Source organism: Rhagoletis pomonella, unplaced genomic scaffold, assembly GCF_013731165.1.
Source record: "Rhagoletis pomonella isolate Grant_MI unplaced genomic scaffold, Rhpom_1.0 Rhpom_scaffold_00012, whole genome shotgun sequence".
Lineage (NCBI taxonomy): Eukaryota > Metazoa > Arthropoda > Insecta > Diptera > Tephritidae > Rhagoletis > Rhagoletis pomonella.
This window is the reverse complement of record NW_023458566.1, coordinates 17,955,361-17,972,968: the sequence shown is the minus strand read 5'-3', so window position 1 is coordinate 17,972,968 and position 17,608 is coordinate 17,955,361. Positions and strand designations below refer to the sequence as shown.

Below are 17,608 nucleotides of genomic sequence, written 5' to 3'. Positions count from 1 at the left end.
ATTCCATCAGGGATGGAATATTTAATTATTAAATTGTACCTGATTTTCGGAAAACTTTTCCTGAAAGAAGATAAATGTACTTAAAAAGTAAATATGTGCTTTTATATGTATGTATATTTTAAAGAAAATGTGGCGATAACTTTTCCCGTCGTCACCATACTCACATTCAACAAATTTGGCCATGAAAAGTATCTTTTAGAGCAGTGCTAGACAGAACTATGTTGTGTTAAGGTGAATCACTTTCCTCCCAGTTCTGCGATCTGACGTTTTAAAAAGAAATATGTTTCGTCTATCTGGCGAAATCAACTACAGATATGTTTATTTGACTACCCTTCTGTATAATTTGTATGCCCTTCACAAAAGAAGGGAAGCTATTGGACAAGTTACCCACACCTGCGAAGTTATTTCGCTACGTTCCAGACGTACGCGAAATGGTTTCTTTGTACCGGAAGACCGACCTATCTCGGCAGCCAGTTCGAAAACACCCTATCTCAGAAAACTTTTCAAGAACGCCCTATTTAAGAATTTTATTGAAAAACACCGTATCTCAGAATTCGGTTCAAACACGCCCTATCTCAAACGAAAATACATTGAAAATGTGCTGAGATAGGGCGTTTTCGAACCGAATTCTGAGATAGGGTGTTTTTCAATGAAATGGAAATAACTAAATAGGAAGAAAGAGAGAAAACAAGTTTGCTAAAAATTAAATATGCAATAAGTAGATTACAGCTAAATTGTATGAGGCCTATGGCATAGCCCAGCTTTTTTTTAAGCTTAGTTTATTAAAAACAACTATAATTACATTAAAAAATAAATAAAAGTAATAATTGAATGAATTGAAAAATTCAATGAAAACTCTACTGGCCGTGGAAATTGAACCATTGACCTTGCGACTTGTTGATTCGCGTTATTAATCCCGATCAACACTGGCATCTGGATCTTCTACAAAAAAAACATTCGGAGTGTATTTCTACACCAAAAGATCTCGACTTCTTGTTTAGGATTATTTAACAGTCGGTGACAGAGGAGTAAAGTAAACGGAGAAACCTTCGCTTAAATTCCTTCTTAATGCTGAATGCAATGTAAAAAAAACACCTGCTTTCCCGACATATTTTTTAGATATTCATCTGTCGAAGCACAATTTACAACTCTGATACTCACCCTGTACACATTTGTAGCATTTGTCACTCTTTAAAAACGATTACCATTCAATGCCATGCAGCTGGGAAATAAGAGAAAAAACTGCAATTTTACTGTGTTTTAATTTCGCAATATTTATTACAACATTCAAGATTTGACATTTTCTGCTCATAACGGAGGTTTCCTGGCAACGGATGTCCATTATTTATATTCCAATACGTACACATACAAATAAGATACATATATGTAATAAATGTGTTGTTTAATTAAATGTTTCCACTAGTGAGTTAGTCGAATATTAGAGTTATTAGAAGCCGAAGGAAAATTGACTAAATTACAATAAACATCTATTGGCCAGGAAGTGTGTGTGGAGAAAATATATTTAATCACGCTTTGTTTTTAGTAATAAAATTATAAGACTATAAATTGTCACTCGATTTGCAATCATTTGTCAATCGATAGCGTCCACAGGTTAATCGCATCTAGCTTTACATTAACATAAATATAATATACACATACACATATACACATAAATAAGTTTTGTAAATTAATTTTAACGTTTAGTTTAAAGCTACAATTTAAGATAAATTATTTCAACTAGTACTATTTATTTAATTAATAAATTTAATTATTAGCTTTTTATGTGTTTTTATTTTTATTTTTTTTTGTTTCCCCTTTAAATATGTTAGCTGCTTTGTGTTTATCTTTGATTTTTGTTAATATGGCAAGATTAATACATGAAAGTGATACCGTTAGCTACATACATACATAATTAACTAAGTAATTATTTATTACGATCGTCGTATTCGTTCGACACCCCAGTATACTCCCCAGTTATTCATTGTCAGCTCACAGCTGTTGCATTTCGTTTAAAAAATAATAATATTTTAAATAAAATCACACTAATACAGTTACAGATACATACTCGCACACACATATTTACACATGTGTGTGTGTGCTCAATATACAAACAATACATCGCATTTAGGCGCACATCTTTCACACCCCTTCGCAGGCAATAATTGGCGGCCGATTCCATCTTAAATCTCGCATCACTTCTTTTCTTCACCTCTGGCAATTCTTTGGCAAATTTGTTTGCCAGTAGTAATTAAACGTAATTCTAAATAAACATTTTTATTTTGCTAAGCCATCACTCCAAAGTCTCTCCTTTGTCTTTGGCTAGTTGATTGCTGCTTTGGGTTAATTGGTTCCTGGGTTGTTTGATGTTAGACTTAAGACGGCGTTTTTTTGTAAAAATATTTTCGCAGTTTGAGAGTTCTGTTGCTTAGCTTCGCAGTTCCGCATAGCTGCGACTTCGCTTCATCTTAGACAGCTGCATCGTAGGGAGTTGCTCCCAGACCCACGTATCGATTATTGTTTCTATGGACAAACCCACGGCCGGGCGATGCATTGTAGTAAACAACTCGCCGAATGCCGAAGGGATCCACATAGCCAAAGCTACCGGCTCGCTTGTCGTCCCCGAATTGTTCCTCCTCGTGATATTGGCGTGGTAGGAAATAACGGAAACCATTGGCAGTTGCACTGACTCCATCGTACTCCGCGGGCTCGCTGGCGCCACTGCTTAGTGCTGCCGGCCGGTGACGGCGACTCGGCGGCGGTGGTAATGGTGGCAGCAGTCCACCTTCGAGCTGATTGATCTCCAAGGCATTAGCCGCTGCGTCTGCATGTGTAGGCTGCGTTGCGGATTGTTGGTAATAATATCCGCCGTTCGCGTTGGACCCACTTCCAGCTGTGGCTGGTACAAATGGTGTGGGTGAAGAATATCCGTAGCTGCTGGTTGCTTCATCGCCCGATATAGCTGCCGGTTTGGGATCGTAGACGGCAATCGGACGCAAGCGTTGGCGAGTTGCACCTTTGTTGAGTAAAGGCGGCTGCATGTCGAGCGATGGTAGAGACGGCGCCGCCACGGCTGCTGCGGTATTAGTTATTTGATTATAATCTGTTATCGAATTGCTAGATGGAGTTTCGTAGGAGTTTACACTCGGATGAATATGCTGAGCATGGACGCGTCCACGATGCAGAAGACGAGGCAGCTCATCAGGATAGTGATCGAAACCGAGCTTGCCAGATGGCTCAATATTGGCAGCCTCGGCTGGAGAGAGATAGTTCAGTTTGCCATCGTAAGCTTCTGAAGCTGGATCATGAACCACTACGGGCGCACCGATTGTAGGCGGCAAAGGCGTTGTAGTGGTGGTGGAGTAGACATAGCCGGTCTGCTTCGATTTTTCGATATGAGTCACGCTATTCGATGGATGGAGTCCAGAGCGACCATTAAGAAGAACGCCGGACTGGGCTGGCACAGATTTGGTTGCTTTGATGGCATCCTGAGGGTACAACAAGAAAGCGAAATGTTAGTATATATATCACTTGGAACCAAGATTGTGGTTTTGCTATATAAATATATAACTAACCTCGATGTGTCTGCCATTGCCAACAAAGACGGTTTTCGATTTTAATATGCGGTAACCATCTTTATCAGCGATGTAGTCCTTTTGACGCAGATATCCAGCGGCGTCTATCCAAGCTTCGGTGCCTAAATGGGGAAACCGTAAACGATAAAAGAGGGAACTTAAGTTTTGTTTCTCGGGTTTGCATTTTTCGTAATAAGATCGTACCTACAACTGTACCGTCTTGGAGACGACGTTCCTTACGAAATTGTCCATTGTCCGTTTGGAAGCGAAAGTACCGCTCCGGTCCTTCATCCGTTTGTATATGATATTGACCATCGCCCGGCGAACCCCACGAACCTTCCACAACAGTAGTAAGGGAAACCTGAAACAGATAATAGCAATTACGTTATCATCTTATAGTTTTTACAGTACTAAATAAATATGAATGTTCTAATGGATGCCTGTTAAATGTGGAGTGTTGTGTATACATAAAACCACGGAGCTACAAATGTGCGCTGTTAAAATTATATTTATTCCATTTTTAACTAATTTTCAAAATTTTGATTTTATGTGCAACAAGTGATGACCGTGTGGTGGTAACTCTGCAATCTTCGGATTAATGCGTACCGAAGCTGGCTCTGATTGGACCGTTTTCCCAACACCTCGCTTTAAATGGTGAATGCGAAAGTGACAGCCGCGGAAACAGAAGACTGTTCGAAGTTGGATAACGGATTTGGAGATATCAGAATATAACATCTATGGCCACATCCTTAAAAGGAGTGCAGAATGTCTTTCGCTGGGGAGTGCGGAGATTTTTTAATAATTGCACTTTTCAGTGCGAATTCTCAGAATATATAGTATTTATATGACACAAACTTTTGATGGCCGCTATATGGCGCTGGACTCCAGCAGCTGGAGTTAAGACATTTATTTGAAATATCGTTCATGGCGCGATTTGGTTGCTTTTTATGCCGGAACGCACTTGTTCACAATCGGGATAGGCATAGACAAATGTATACATACATAAATGCTCAGAAATAAAAAATAAATCGATTAAACCAGGAACCGAGCATAACAGTTATTGATGAAAACTGTCCTTAAAAAATTCACTAAGAAAGAAATGTTATACAACTAAGTGATACATATCAATCAATTTATTTTTGCATCGAGAAGCAAATTTGAAAATAAATTTTTATTTGTAGTTTTTATGAAAAATTAAAAAACGAACAATTTTATTTTATTTTTTTTTTTTTTATAAATCCAAAATAACAATTATTTTTGAATTTTATCTGTAAATAACAGTTGTTTTAGATTTTTATATTATAAGTCGTATATATTTTTTTTTTATAAAAATTATGAATAAAAATCAGTCACCGACTTTTATTTTTTAAGTCATACGTATAAAAGTTATCATCATTTTTCGCAGTTAAGAAGGTGCTGGAGTATAAAAGTTTACTGCGACTTATAAAAGTGACTTTTAACAGAATGATTTTAAAAATAAAAGTCAGTGACGGATTTATATTGAATGACTTTTATAAATAAGGAGTAATCAAATAAAAGTAAAAAAATAACTGTTGAAGAGTGATTTTTTAAATAAAAGTTAAGTTAAAAAGTTAAGATTAAGCCCTGACTATCCGTCCGTGCGTCCACTTGTGCAAACGATAACTCGAGCAAAAATTGAGATGTCTTAACGAAACTTGTATTTCTTTTGAGTTAAGGACAGATACCACGGCTACCTCTCATATAACGGTAATTTAGATAATTACGAAATCTTCGATAAATCAGTAAATACTGAAGCGATTTGACTCGAAATCGATATTTGCCATAAAAATTTAGCAAAAAATACGTTTATAACAAATTTTTTCAAAATGGGTCTACTTATGACCACATTTATGCATCACGGTAGCCGATCCTTCAATTTGTTCCAAACTCGGAATGATTAACTTGTACTTAACACACAAAATTTATGAACGCTAATTGATACTCATAACAATCTCTTAAAAATAAATACAACATACTATCAGAAATATTTGAAATTGGGGTAAAACCACCCCTGCTTGCCATGTAACGGTACCCTACAATTTAATCATATCAGCATAAATATTTGTTTCGATCGTACGCTGCAGTCTACCACTGGGTTTTGTTTGAGCATTGCTAAGTGACAAATGCTTTTGTAAAATAAACAAAGCCAAGCGAACCTTTGGAATCAATAAACTTCAGTTAGCAAAAAAGCAATAAGAAATTTTAAATGAAAACAAATTTGTATCGTTTTATAGTTTCTCACACGCGTAGCATTACCAAGTAAACGCGCAAATGCCTGCCAACACTCACCATGCGTCAATAATTTCTTATAAGTTGGCGCGCTACAGTCGTGGTACGCGTGCTAACGAGCCCGTGTTCCGAGAGAAACAGGAACTCTCCTACACCGTCCGCAAATCGCTGGTCGACTGCGTTCGCGATGAATTACAGCAACTATCACGTCGGCTATTCTACCAACGCATCTACATACTAGCGAAGAACAATTTGAATGTAGAGCCCCCGTCGTCGCGAGTCGAGGAAGCCGACTTCAAGATATACCTTCAAGCGGAGTTAAAACGGATTTTAAAGCTCTTTGCCGATGATAGCATTTCGGGTGATAAGCCCACTGGGTGTTTCATATACATGGGCGATTACTCTATACTCGTGTTTGAGTGCGTTGAAGACATTGTCGGCGGCTTCTGTGCTCATTTAAGTGCAATTGCTGATAAATATTTTCAAGCCAACAAAGTTTTCCTCACTGAAGATCGCACCGGAGAGGTAAGTGCCAACGCAAACCAACATTCCAACATTCCAACAAAAGAAAATGAGAATTGTGACTCTTGCAGACTTATTTTCAAGCGTTCCATAGCCGACGGGCAGCACAAATTAACATCAATGAAAAGTTTCCAGCCCACACAATAACCGACATTGAGCTAATGGTACAACAACACTTGACGATCAAGCAAAAATTGCACGAGCTATGCGAAGGACTGGCGGAAAAGGTGCAGAACGAACTGGAAGTCTCTATTCACCCAGCCACATCTTCGCTGAAAGGTACTACAGTTGCTCCAGGGAGCCGCCTCACTCTCGAAGCGGAAGAACTCTTGCCAGCAAATATATTCAACAGACTTCTGCCCGAGGTGCAGCGCATTGAACTTGTGCTGGCGTGCAGCCGATTCTACTGCAGCGTGCAACGTCGTGCACTTATGTACAATCGCATACCGGTTGTGTTGGATACGGATTTGCTACCTTGGCCCATACCATACAACTACACTCCGATTGGCGTATTTCGACATAGCCCGTTCGACGTGAATCTCACATTTTCGGACTATGGCAAGAAAGATGAAAAGGACGAAGTGAAGAGTAGCAGCTCAGAGGGAAGCGAGAAAAAGGGTGAAAATTCACCAGAGTAATTTTTGAAATAGACTGGAGCAAGATTTAACCAAAAGGCTTTGCTCATCCAATTTTTCTTCGCATATGTAAAAATCTTGAATCAACAAAAAAAAAAAAACAAATTAAAGCTTTAAATGCATTTTTTATCATCTTTTCTACGTTTTGAAATCAAGTTCTAAGTAAATTTTTTGAGTGACCTTAGAGTAGGTTGTGTTGAAAGTACTGTCAAATAATTTCCGATTCATAATTCAAGTGTTTGTTATATAGTAGAATTCATCTGCTTTTAATAACACTATGTTATATATTAAATTGTGTGAGTGATTTTATCTATGTTATGAGTATTATTAAACAGTATTGGTCTTGTTCCACCCGTAACAAAAAAAGCCAACAATTGTTAATATTTAATTACAAAAGTTGAAGTTTTGTTTGGGGTTTGTTACATAATGTTAGAACTTCATTGCAAATGTTTACCACAATCGCATTTTCGTTTTCACATTGTTAGTTAAGAATAATTCAACAGTGAAGCGTGTCCCACCCGTGACAGCTGAAACTATAAACATCTGAGTACTGTTTCTAATCGTTTGACAGGGTACTGTAGTAAATATCGTATGTATGTATGTATGTATGCATATATTATACTTGTTGAAGCCATATTTTTTAACTTTATTTTAAAACAAATTCGGAAAAGTATAGAAACATTCGCTTTAGCATTTTCAGAGTCAAATAAAACTATAATGTAGAATAAATGTACATACATATGTATATTTTTACCAACTTAAGTGGATACATAAATATGTACATATGTAAGTAAATATATTAACGCGGAATCAGCTATACATACTTTATTCATTTACCTTACTTTAAGGCCATGCACTTCAATATTCTTATTTATTTACTTGTATAACATTTGCCATTAGCAAATTGCCACTGGATTCTTGTTCGCCCACAGTAACTGAAAAAAAACGTGTATTGTGGTTCCTACCTACTACTACCAATGTGAAAAATACGGCCATTATGGCGTATCAGCTGCACCACCAAGCATTTACCATTAATTTTATATCTCTGAACAATCGTTTTTTTTTTATCTGTTTTTATTTTTTCCCACCAACAGTGAACGATTTTATCGCCTGTTTTCAAGCATTCGAGTTGAAACAATTTGCTACCACACACACAAATGCAAACAATTGCATCCGTCCGTTTAATGGCGAATCACTCATACGACGTGTATTACTCTACGCAACTCAAGATGTGACAACAAGCGTCAAATATTTAGCCATACACAATTAAAATATGTATATAGTATAATGAAACATGCTCGATCGGCCATTCACGCACCATTAGGACTCACTCAATCAACGCGGCGGCGCTCATCCACTCAAATAATTTACCGTCAAATGGCCATTCATTCACAAAAATTATCCAAACATGCCTCTTTTCGCTACGCTTCATCACTTATTGACCACATACTCCATATGTACATATGTATGTATGAACGAGTATATTTGTACGCAAGCAATGGCATCTTGATTGGTTATGGTGTGACGTCAACGTGTCAACAAGTGGATAAGCTGCTTTGGAAGATGCGGCCAATGGCAACAACAACAATCACAGGGTCGATATCAGCCACAATGTTTCAGCGCTCGAAAATGTAAACAAATAAAAACCGGCAGCTCCACAAAACTATTTCAGCAAACAAAAAAAAAATCCGAAGTGGATGAGCTGCAAATGGCAACACACAGAGAGGCAGATGGGATGGCAAGTGCAGAGACAGAAGCGGCGGAGATCGAAGCAGCCGTTGCGAATGTAAACAAAAAGCTTGCAGACTTTATGGCTTTGCTGTAGCGAGTGTGGTTTGTTTCTTTGTTGTTGTTGCTGTGATTTGCTGCTGTTGACTTTGGCCATTGTGGCTTCGAGGCGCCAGCGGAAAACAAGAAACGCTCGATTGGCGCACGAGCGTCAAATAAAAAAAAAAAAAAAAAAAAAATCAAACCAGTTGCTGCGCATCGTCTGCGGTCGATCATTGTATGGAATATGGAAGGTGGTTTCATTTTGCCTTTATTTGCATTAAATCATTTCCGTTCGTCGTCGTCGTGAAGATTAGCCCGAGCGATTGCGTTTGCCAGTTGCAGTTGGCTACGACTATATGGTGGTAACTACACGAACAATAACAACAACAAACAACAAACAACAGTAGTAATAAACGAGCGCGATGAGTGTAGTGCACAATTATGCAACAGCCGGAGGAATGAGAGAGGAGGGCAACAACACAAAAAGTAGTGACAGTGGCCATGGCAATTGACGTTGTGGTCAATAGCTGGGGCTACGAGCGACTACCCGCGATAAGTGCTACTTATAATAAATCAAGTTTGTTAACTACGATGTATGTATGTATGTATGTATGTATGTAAAGTGAAGTGGGGGGTGGTAATGTTTTGTTTTGACTGTGAATTTCTTAACATCGGTGTTGGGGCCTCCTTTTGCCGATTGCATTTAATCGAAATTAATTAGGGAGCCATTTCAAACACCTTTTGTTCGATACTGATGGTCTGATATTTTATTTTAATTTCGTACGGTAAAATTTAATTTCAACTACCATCTCAAATCAAAATATGAACACCTTTATTAAAGCGGCGCACAGTGTTTCGACTATATGGCGGCAGGTGGAAAAAAGCCAGCGATTAATCCAACAACAACAGATCATTCAACTACAACTATTGAGTCATTGAAAAGTTGTTTCGAATGCCTACATTCATATGTACAACATTCCCTTTCCCCATTATCCAATTATTTCTTAAAAACTAAGACAAATATTATTCTGCATTTTCGTATTTTCATAAAGTATAGCACCTTTAATAAATAAACCCAAAATATTGCCATTTTTTAATTAATAATCGCCCGCTGGCTAACAGCTGTGAAAAAATCGTTTCCTTATTTGTATGCTTTATGAGTTGTTTCCCCTTTGTTAAATTTTGCTAATTCTTTAATTTTAGCTTATTAATATTGAAGTCTGTCATTTGCCAGTTATTTTGTCTTTTGGCAATTTGTGTCATTGTTTTTATTGCTTAATGCCCGCCAGCGTAAACAGATCAAATTTATGAGGTCATTTTTCTGAATTGCTGTTCTGACACATTGAGTTTACACCACATTTTATCGCTTTGTTGGTATTTGTGCTTCGATCAAATATTAACTTGTTCAACGCTTTGTTTAGGGCAACCAAAATTCGCTGCAAAAAGACTTCAGAGACCACAAAGTCGAGAGCTAACTCGAACAATGGATCGTTGATTGTACCAAATTATGAAAATCTTTCACTCGCCATTGATTAGCGTAGACAAAAATGTGTGTATGTATGTATGCTTGCATGTAACTATAGCATTGCTTACGTAATCGAAAGTCACGCAACAACAATTATTTATTTTAGCTGCAAAATTGCTCCAACAAATTGCACACAGTCGATGCTCGGATGCCAGATTATTTGATTCGCATATTTTTCTCCATAAAAATTATGTATTCATTTATTTTTTTCCTCAATTCAGGATGTGTGGAAGCAAATGGTAACAACGCGCTGCGAAAATCAAAAAGTGCACTGGCCAAACGGGCTTTTCCACTCTGTGTACACGCCAAGTGGGCAGCGGTCAGCAAGCGAAATCGTCGTCGGAAGCAGTTGGCAGCCATCAATGTCTACCATTGTGTGTGTGTGTGTACTTTGCTCCAAAAACCGATGTAATATTTTAAAAATAATCGCAAGTGTGGCTGCAGGCGAGGCGATTGGCGATTACCGTCGCAATACCCACGCTGCTCATAAATACTGCTATTTTTCATGTATTGGTATTGGTGCACCTATTTATGAGCAAATTGTAGCCGCAAATATTGCAATGATTGCAAACAACAGCGATGCAGCAACTTATTTCAGTTAGCTCAAAATATGTATGTATGTCTGTACATATGCACATTCATATGTGTACATATGTTTGTACATATCGAGCCCTAACCGCCAAAATAACGTAAGCGACACTTTTTTCAAAATTTTCTTTTTGATGCAGAAATATTCCTAGAGCATCTAGATGCATTTCTGCATCAAAAAAAAATGTTGGAAAAAAATATCGCTTACGTTATTTTGGCGGTTAGGGCTCGATATGTTTGTACATACATATGTAAATGTATGAATGAGACTCGCTGTTTCATTTTTGTAAAACCTGAGTTTTTGATGTTGTAATCACAACTAGTTTCAGGGCTTGTGGGGTGTAATATTTTATGTGCAACTGTGTATGGAGGTGTCAATTCTTTAACTAAGTAGGCGATTCAAAATATCATTAGTATTTTGATTTCTCATGAGTTACTTATTAATAAATTCAGATAACTTCTACCACTTCGTTAATTTATGCCATTATGTGTACTTCTTCATTCTATGGAAAATTTTATTTAAATCAGATCTCAATTACTACTTTTTTTGCCACAGCTTAAATGATAACACCGTGCGACAGTAAATTTTACACATAACAAAATGAATATATTCGCAAAACTGTGTGCCAAATATAGAAGAACTCCCTGACGTCAGGATTTTTTTAAAGGACTTTGAAATTTAAAAAATCTGACAAATGTTTAAAAGGTTCAACGGAATGTACAAAAACGGTGTGAGTATCAAATTAAAGCAAAAATTCGGTAGAATTAAGGCCGGTTCAATATTTTGGTGCATAAGAACGATTAGGTATTGAAAATATCCTTTTAAAATTGTATCTTTCAATATCCTGGAAATTTTGCTATAATTATTTTTGAAAAACCCACATCCTCGAAATTCATCCTTCTAACTTTATTAACTTAAAAAAATAAAATTAATTAATTAAAAGTGCATTTTCATTACCTATTCAACCTTGCAAACCAAAATTTTAATTTTTTTTTAATTCTGCAAAATTTTCTCCTCCATTTGATACCTATATTTGTATCCTATATTGCACTGAGTTTTTAATATAATGTTTGGAATTTATCATATCTTTTAAACTTCAAAATCATTTTAAAAAACATCCTGACGTCAGAGAGAAAAACTAAAAACGCAGTTTTACTATATTTGGTCCACAGTTTCGTGTTGCATTTTACTGCCAACCAAGCTATGCTCGCAGTTTATTTGCTTAAATTCATCTGGCGTCGCAAACCGTATAGCTGATTTCACTGTAACTCGAAGTCTATCGACGACAAGTTCAGTTTTTATCAGTGACCTCATTCAGAGGGCTGCCATATGTTTTATTTTTCAAGGGCTTAACATATACTGTTTCATCAACGCTGTCTACCACCCCAAAGCTCCATAGAGTATTATTGATCTAACTACTGCAGTGTAGCGCCAATTCATGAGCGCCCACGCAACGGTTAGCATTTTTTTGCATGAACTTTGATCGTTTTTTTTTTCTTTTGCCTTTCTTTAACAATGCAATTTCACAACAGTTTGAGGTCCAATATCGTCCTACGGTATCTCGTTTAGCCTTTGCATAACTCTCAGTTAATTGAGTAGCATCGTAGCTAGTAAATTTGACCGATTTCCTCCGAATAGTTTCTTATGAAGAGCGTTTTTGTGGCAGAAGTACACTAGAAGGTGTGCAATTGCCTATCGGGGGACGACAGCCATTAAGAAAAACGAGAAAGGGAATAATATGTTCAGCCCAACTAATGACTGAATTTCCCAAAAATGGCGAAGATTTGTGTGTCTTTCCATCTGTCTTTTTTTATACAAACTGCATGGTACAATTATTCACAGGTATTGTCTACCCAGAGAGTTTTGCTTTTGTTTACTAAGCAAACGTTTATTTTTCGGCTTTTGTAAATTAAATACATAACTTCTCTGCATAAACGTTTGTTTAAAAAAATACTTGTACATTAGGGCGGGTGGATTTATTTTTTTAAATCGTATAGCAAAAACCTAAACTACATAAACTTCTAAGAAAATTCTCCGAAGAAACCGTGTATCTTAAATAAAATCCTAATCCGCGCCTCTCGACTTGAAAATTTATATGGCCGCCTTTGCCAAAAAAATAAATGTTAGAAAAAGTAGGTTTTTCCAAAAAGAAATCGAATTTTCTGAATAAAATTGTTTAGTAAGGTAGTTCTTTTGCAATTTATATTCTTTCTACACTCAAAATTTTTTTTCATTAAAAAAAATATTCACCCAAGTACGCAAATCAGAGGAGATGCATATTGGGGTTCAACTGCTTTTTTGATAATTGAATATTTTGATTAGTCTCAAAACAAAACCTGTATTGCATAAACAATAATATAATATAATAAAACATAATATATTTCAAAAAGAGAAAATAATTTTAGCCTAAGAAGAGGAACAAAATTTTAAAGTCGAGAGGTGCGGATTAGGGTTTGATTTTAGACCCATGGTTTCTTCAGAGAATTTTCTTTGAATTTAATGTAGATTACGTTTTTGCTATACGATTTTTATTTTTTTTTTTTCATCCATACAAATCAACCCGCCCTAGTGTACATATATGGTATATGTGGTATGGAAATATCCATTTTCCCTTGCAGTGAACCTTTTGGTGTGGGCAACAATAATATTTTTCAAATAAGACAGCTCGGAATATGCGCTCTCTGGGAAGCCAATACCAGTAATAATTGTACCATGCACAAACTGTATGAATTGATCAAACTTTGATTGCATTTTCCCACAAAATTTAAATTTTGAAATAATTCTGTATTTTTTTAAACGTTTGATGTTACGTACATACGTCCTCTTGTATTTGCAACTAAATTACGAATTGCATAATTGCCAACTTACTTGCACAATTTTTTTTACAAACACACCACCATACGTGCACTTACTTGTATATCATGTACATATGTATGTATCTACATATGTAAATAAAGTCCGGCTGACCGCAATCAGCTCGCATATGCACAACACATTAACCCGGTTAGGTTGCACATTTATTTAGTTAAATGCAATAAAATATAAATGCATGGGCAATAAAAATAAAAGCATGTAAGTAAGTCATTTGAAATTGTAAACTAGACTAATGCGTACGAGCACAACAGAAGTTATTTGAGTGAAAAGAAAGCGGTAACGGGCAACTAGCAGCTAAACAATGCAATTCGCCCACGTTCGCTCTTCAGTATTCGCTGTTCGCTGTCAAAACGAAAGACTTCAGGTGCGAACGTGCCTGCCGAGAGTGGCACTCAATTCTACGCGTGTCTTCCCTTCCCCTGCTCCAACAACTACACCAACGATGATGGTGACGCCGCGCCGAATGCAAATATTTACGCCAAGCTGCCTCATAAACGAACTTTGTACGCTTCGCTTGTCGTCATTAACATTTAACGCCAGCCACGCCGAACATACAAAACAATTTAGTGCAGTACGATATACATGTATGTATGTATGTATGTACATATGTTACAAATAGTTTCTCACCTGCGCCGATGCGCCAACCGAACATTTGTCAGCAAATACTAAGTGACGGGGAGTTTTAAAGGAGTTAAACGTCAGCGGCGCTTTGAGTGCATAAACTAAACGGGTTCATTTGCTTGGCGCTCACGCACTAATCGTCCGTCCGTGCACTGTCATTGCCGACACCACCACCACCACCACCACCACCACCAGCAACAACACCTTCACCACAACTGCTAGTGTCATTTATAGATAATGTTTGCATTTTTCGAGTTGTTTGGTTTGTTTTTTTTTTTTTTGGTTTTTTTGTGTTGGTTGTGCAGTCACCTACGGCCCACGGCTATCAACAATTACGACGATTAATTTCGTATTAGCGGCACCGTCTAGGCCTAAACTGCAGCAATTATGAAACGATCTGTTGCATTTTAATCGCGTTCCAATCACGCGAAACCCAACACACAAATATGAAACGAAAACGCAATAAAAGCGCCCAAGTGTGGCATAAACTACAAGCACTTAATTGTTCAGCAATAAAACAGTTGCAATAACTACATGTATGTATTTGTAATACTAAAATTTTTAAAAACATTTTTATAACAAGTTTTAATTGGGGGACTCAATGGAATTTTACTTTCGGATAGAAGCCGGTAAAGGAGTCAACCGATTGATACACAGAACTAACAACAGAATTGCGGCCAAAAAGTAGTACGGATTATGGCACAGGTTCTGGCTGTGCGCTTGGTTCGGAAACCACTACGCGAGGGTCTTAAGAACTATCGATAAATCTTAGGCTGACCTCACCGCCATCCATGTAATGCCAGGGATGGGCCAGGTGGACAAACTATGGAATTACCGCTGAGGAATGCCACTGAATAAAGTAATGCTACGATAAAGCGCAACACGTACGAGTGCTACTGAGCAGTGTGACGGTTTTGTTCCAAATGGATGAAAAGTGATACATTTTATTTCGGAGGGACACTTCTTTCTTTTGTACGGTACAAATTTTGATACTTTTCGATTTTTTTTTTTTTCAAACCAAATTGTTTGCCAAGCAACCCAGCTGATATAGACGTTTGTAACCCAGATAATCATTTACCTCTTAAAGATGTATAGATTATTTCTGCAGCAGAGACATATTTATATATCAAAAGCACATTCAAGTGAGATACAAATTTTAACAATACAAAAATACCCAGCAACATTATATGTAGTGAACTTTGTTTGCAAATAAAAAGAGATTGGATATTAATAGTGAAATTTTGAAAAGCTTGCACGTGTTGATCCATTGTCACACAGAGAAAGAGTGAATTCGACATTTTTAACAGTTTTAAACCATTTTCCTATTTTACACAAAGAAAGCGACAAAGGGAGGTTTTAATACAATGGCAACTTTTAAAATCCAATAATAAAACAGATGGCGTTCCAGTCATATTTTTATAGAACAGTTTTGACTTAAAAATGCTTAAATATCTCTTTATTCTTCGAACTACCTTCTTTTATTTTTAATCTGTTATGTTTACTTTACCGCGCATTTTCTCAGATCTCAACTTAATCAAAACAAATAGAACAAATGGTGTACCTTTTTTGCATTCAATAAATATTAAGTTAGTTTGGAAAATGGTTTTTCACAAAAATTATTGGTTTTATTCCATATTTATACTTTGATACGTAAAATAAAAAAACTGATACGTACTGATACTGATATGGCAAATATTTTAAGTCTCCTCTGTGCTACAATTTTTCACAAGTCCGCGGTCACACTGCTACTGAGAGCGGAGAAAATATTCTAAAGAAGAAAAGGGAAGCCTAACTACGCGCAGTAATATTGCATACCCATTTTGTGCCCATAATTGGCATACTGAGGTTTACAGGGGCTTTTGAGGTCGCTGAATTCGAATCTGAAGTCAAAATAACAAAAACCAAAATGGTCGATCCAATATGGCACCTGAAATTAAAAGAAATGTGTTTATTATCTTTAGGGGAGCATTCCCAAAATTTGCTTTGAAAATGCCCTTTACAATATATCTGTGGCCATAAGCAATAACCACCTAAGTCGAAAAACCTGCATTCGAAAAAAAGCGTTTTAGACATTTGGATTGTAATGCTAACCTTATGGGGAAACCAAAATATGTATATCGCTAGCTTAGAAAGAAAAGTTGCTAAGTCCCATTTTAAAAATTTTACAGGAGAGGAAAAAATCTTCCTATAGCCATTTTTTTTACTATTTCGCAAGACTTTGAATCAAACATTTTGCGCGTTTAAAGCAAAGCAAAACTCCATAAGAATCAGAAGGATTCGATATTTATTAAAAGATATCGTATTATTTTGGCCTTATTGCATTTGTGGTGCTTCTCTTGGACTTAGCAAATTTTCCTTTTATTGCTTATGAAGAGGAAAAAATAAAACAAGTACCTTTATAATTTTCGAAACGATGCGTATTCAATTTCTCTAGCCTCCTATATCAAAATATGAGTTTTCATAAAAAATGGACTTAGCAAGTTTTCACTCTAACCTAGCTGGCGAGATGGGAATTTCACATACACATGGAATAGTAGTTGCAGAATGCGATAGAATATATAACTCAATTCTTTTTTAAGTCGACTTAGGTGGTTATTGCTTATGACCACAGATATATATGTACATATGTATATGGTCTCGAATGTTACCCAGTGTGTGCTTCCACTTCAACATCGTTCTGAAGTGAACGTGAAGACACTTTTATACAACAACAGTTATATGAATGCTGATGTTAAGTGTAAACTACACCTAAGACTCTATGGAAATACGCTATTAGTAACAATACAAAATGTTCTCAAAAACGTAGTTCCAATGCAATTTTTTCAATAATACTTTGAAAGTAATTTTGGTTTAATTGCAACTTAATGTAGACATTGGCACAGCTTTCAGCCTTTTTCAGGTAGGTTAATGCTTTAAAAAAAATATGCAAACATATACAAAAACAATGTGTTTGCTCTTCTTTTCGCACTTATGCATTTACATATATACGTTGGTTACATTGTTGCCAGTCATAGCGTTAGCGTTGGCGTAGCGCGTTTTTAGCGGCCGATTGTGGTTGTTGCGGCTTCATACTTATGCACTTAGATTGCCAACATATTGCATGCGTACATGCAATTTTGCCGACGAGAATCGCACCGTAACGTACCGATAATGTAAGATAATCGGCAAATAGAAAAAAAAATTTAGAAAATACGTATGTATATGAGAATGCCAAATTACAAAATTAAAAAAAATAAAATAAATAAAGAAA

At 36.5% G+C, this 17,608-nt stretch overlaps 2 protein-coding genes across 2 annotated transcripts in view; one reads left to right on the top strand and one right to left on the bottom strand.

The window, feature by feature from the left end:
- Positions 1-1,254: 1,254 nt before the first annotated feature.
- The window catches only part of LOC118747997, a gene marked incomplete at its 5' end in the record, with an annotated part of 36,334 nt that continues 19,980 nt past the window's right edge, over positions 1,255-17,608 (bottom strand). The window contains 3 exon segments of the mRNA XM_036482253.1: positions 1,255-3,485; positions 3,573-3,694; positions 3,777-3,933. Of these exon segments, the coding sequence (XP_036338146.1) occupies positions 2,466-3,485; positions 3,573-3,694; positions 3,777-3,933 (1,299 nt within the window). The 3' untranslated portion in view covers positions 1,255-2,465.
- Positions 5,848-7,068, top strand: LOC118747998. Its single transcript, XM_036482254.1, has 2 exons — positions 5,848-6,347; positions 6,416-7,068. Exons 1-2 carry the CDS (start codon positions 5,865-5,867, stop codon positions 6,980-6,982), a joined length of 1,050 nt encoding a protein of 349 aa, XP_036338147.1. The 5' UTR covers positions 5,848-5,864; the 3' UTR covers positions 6,983-7,068.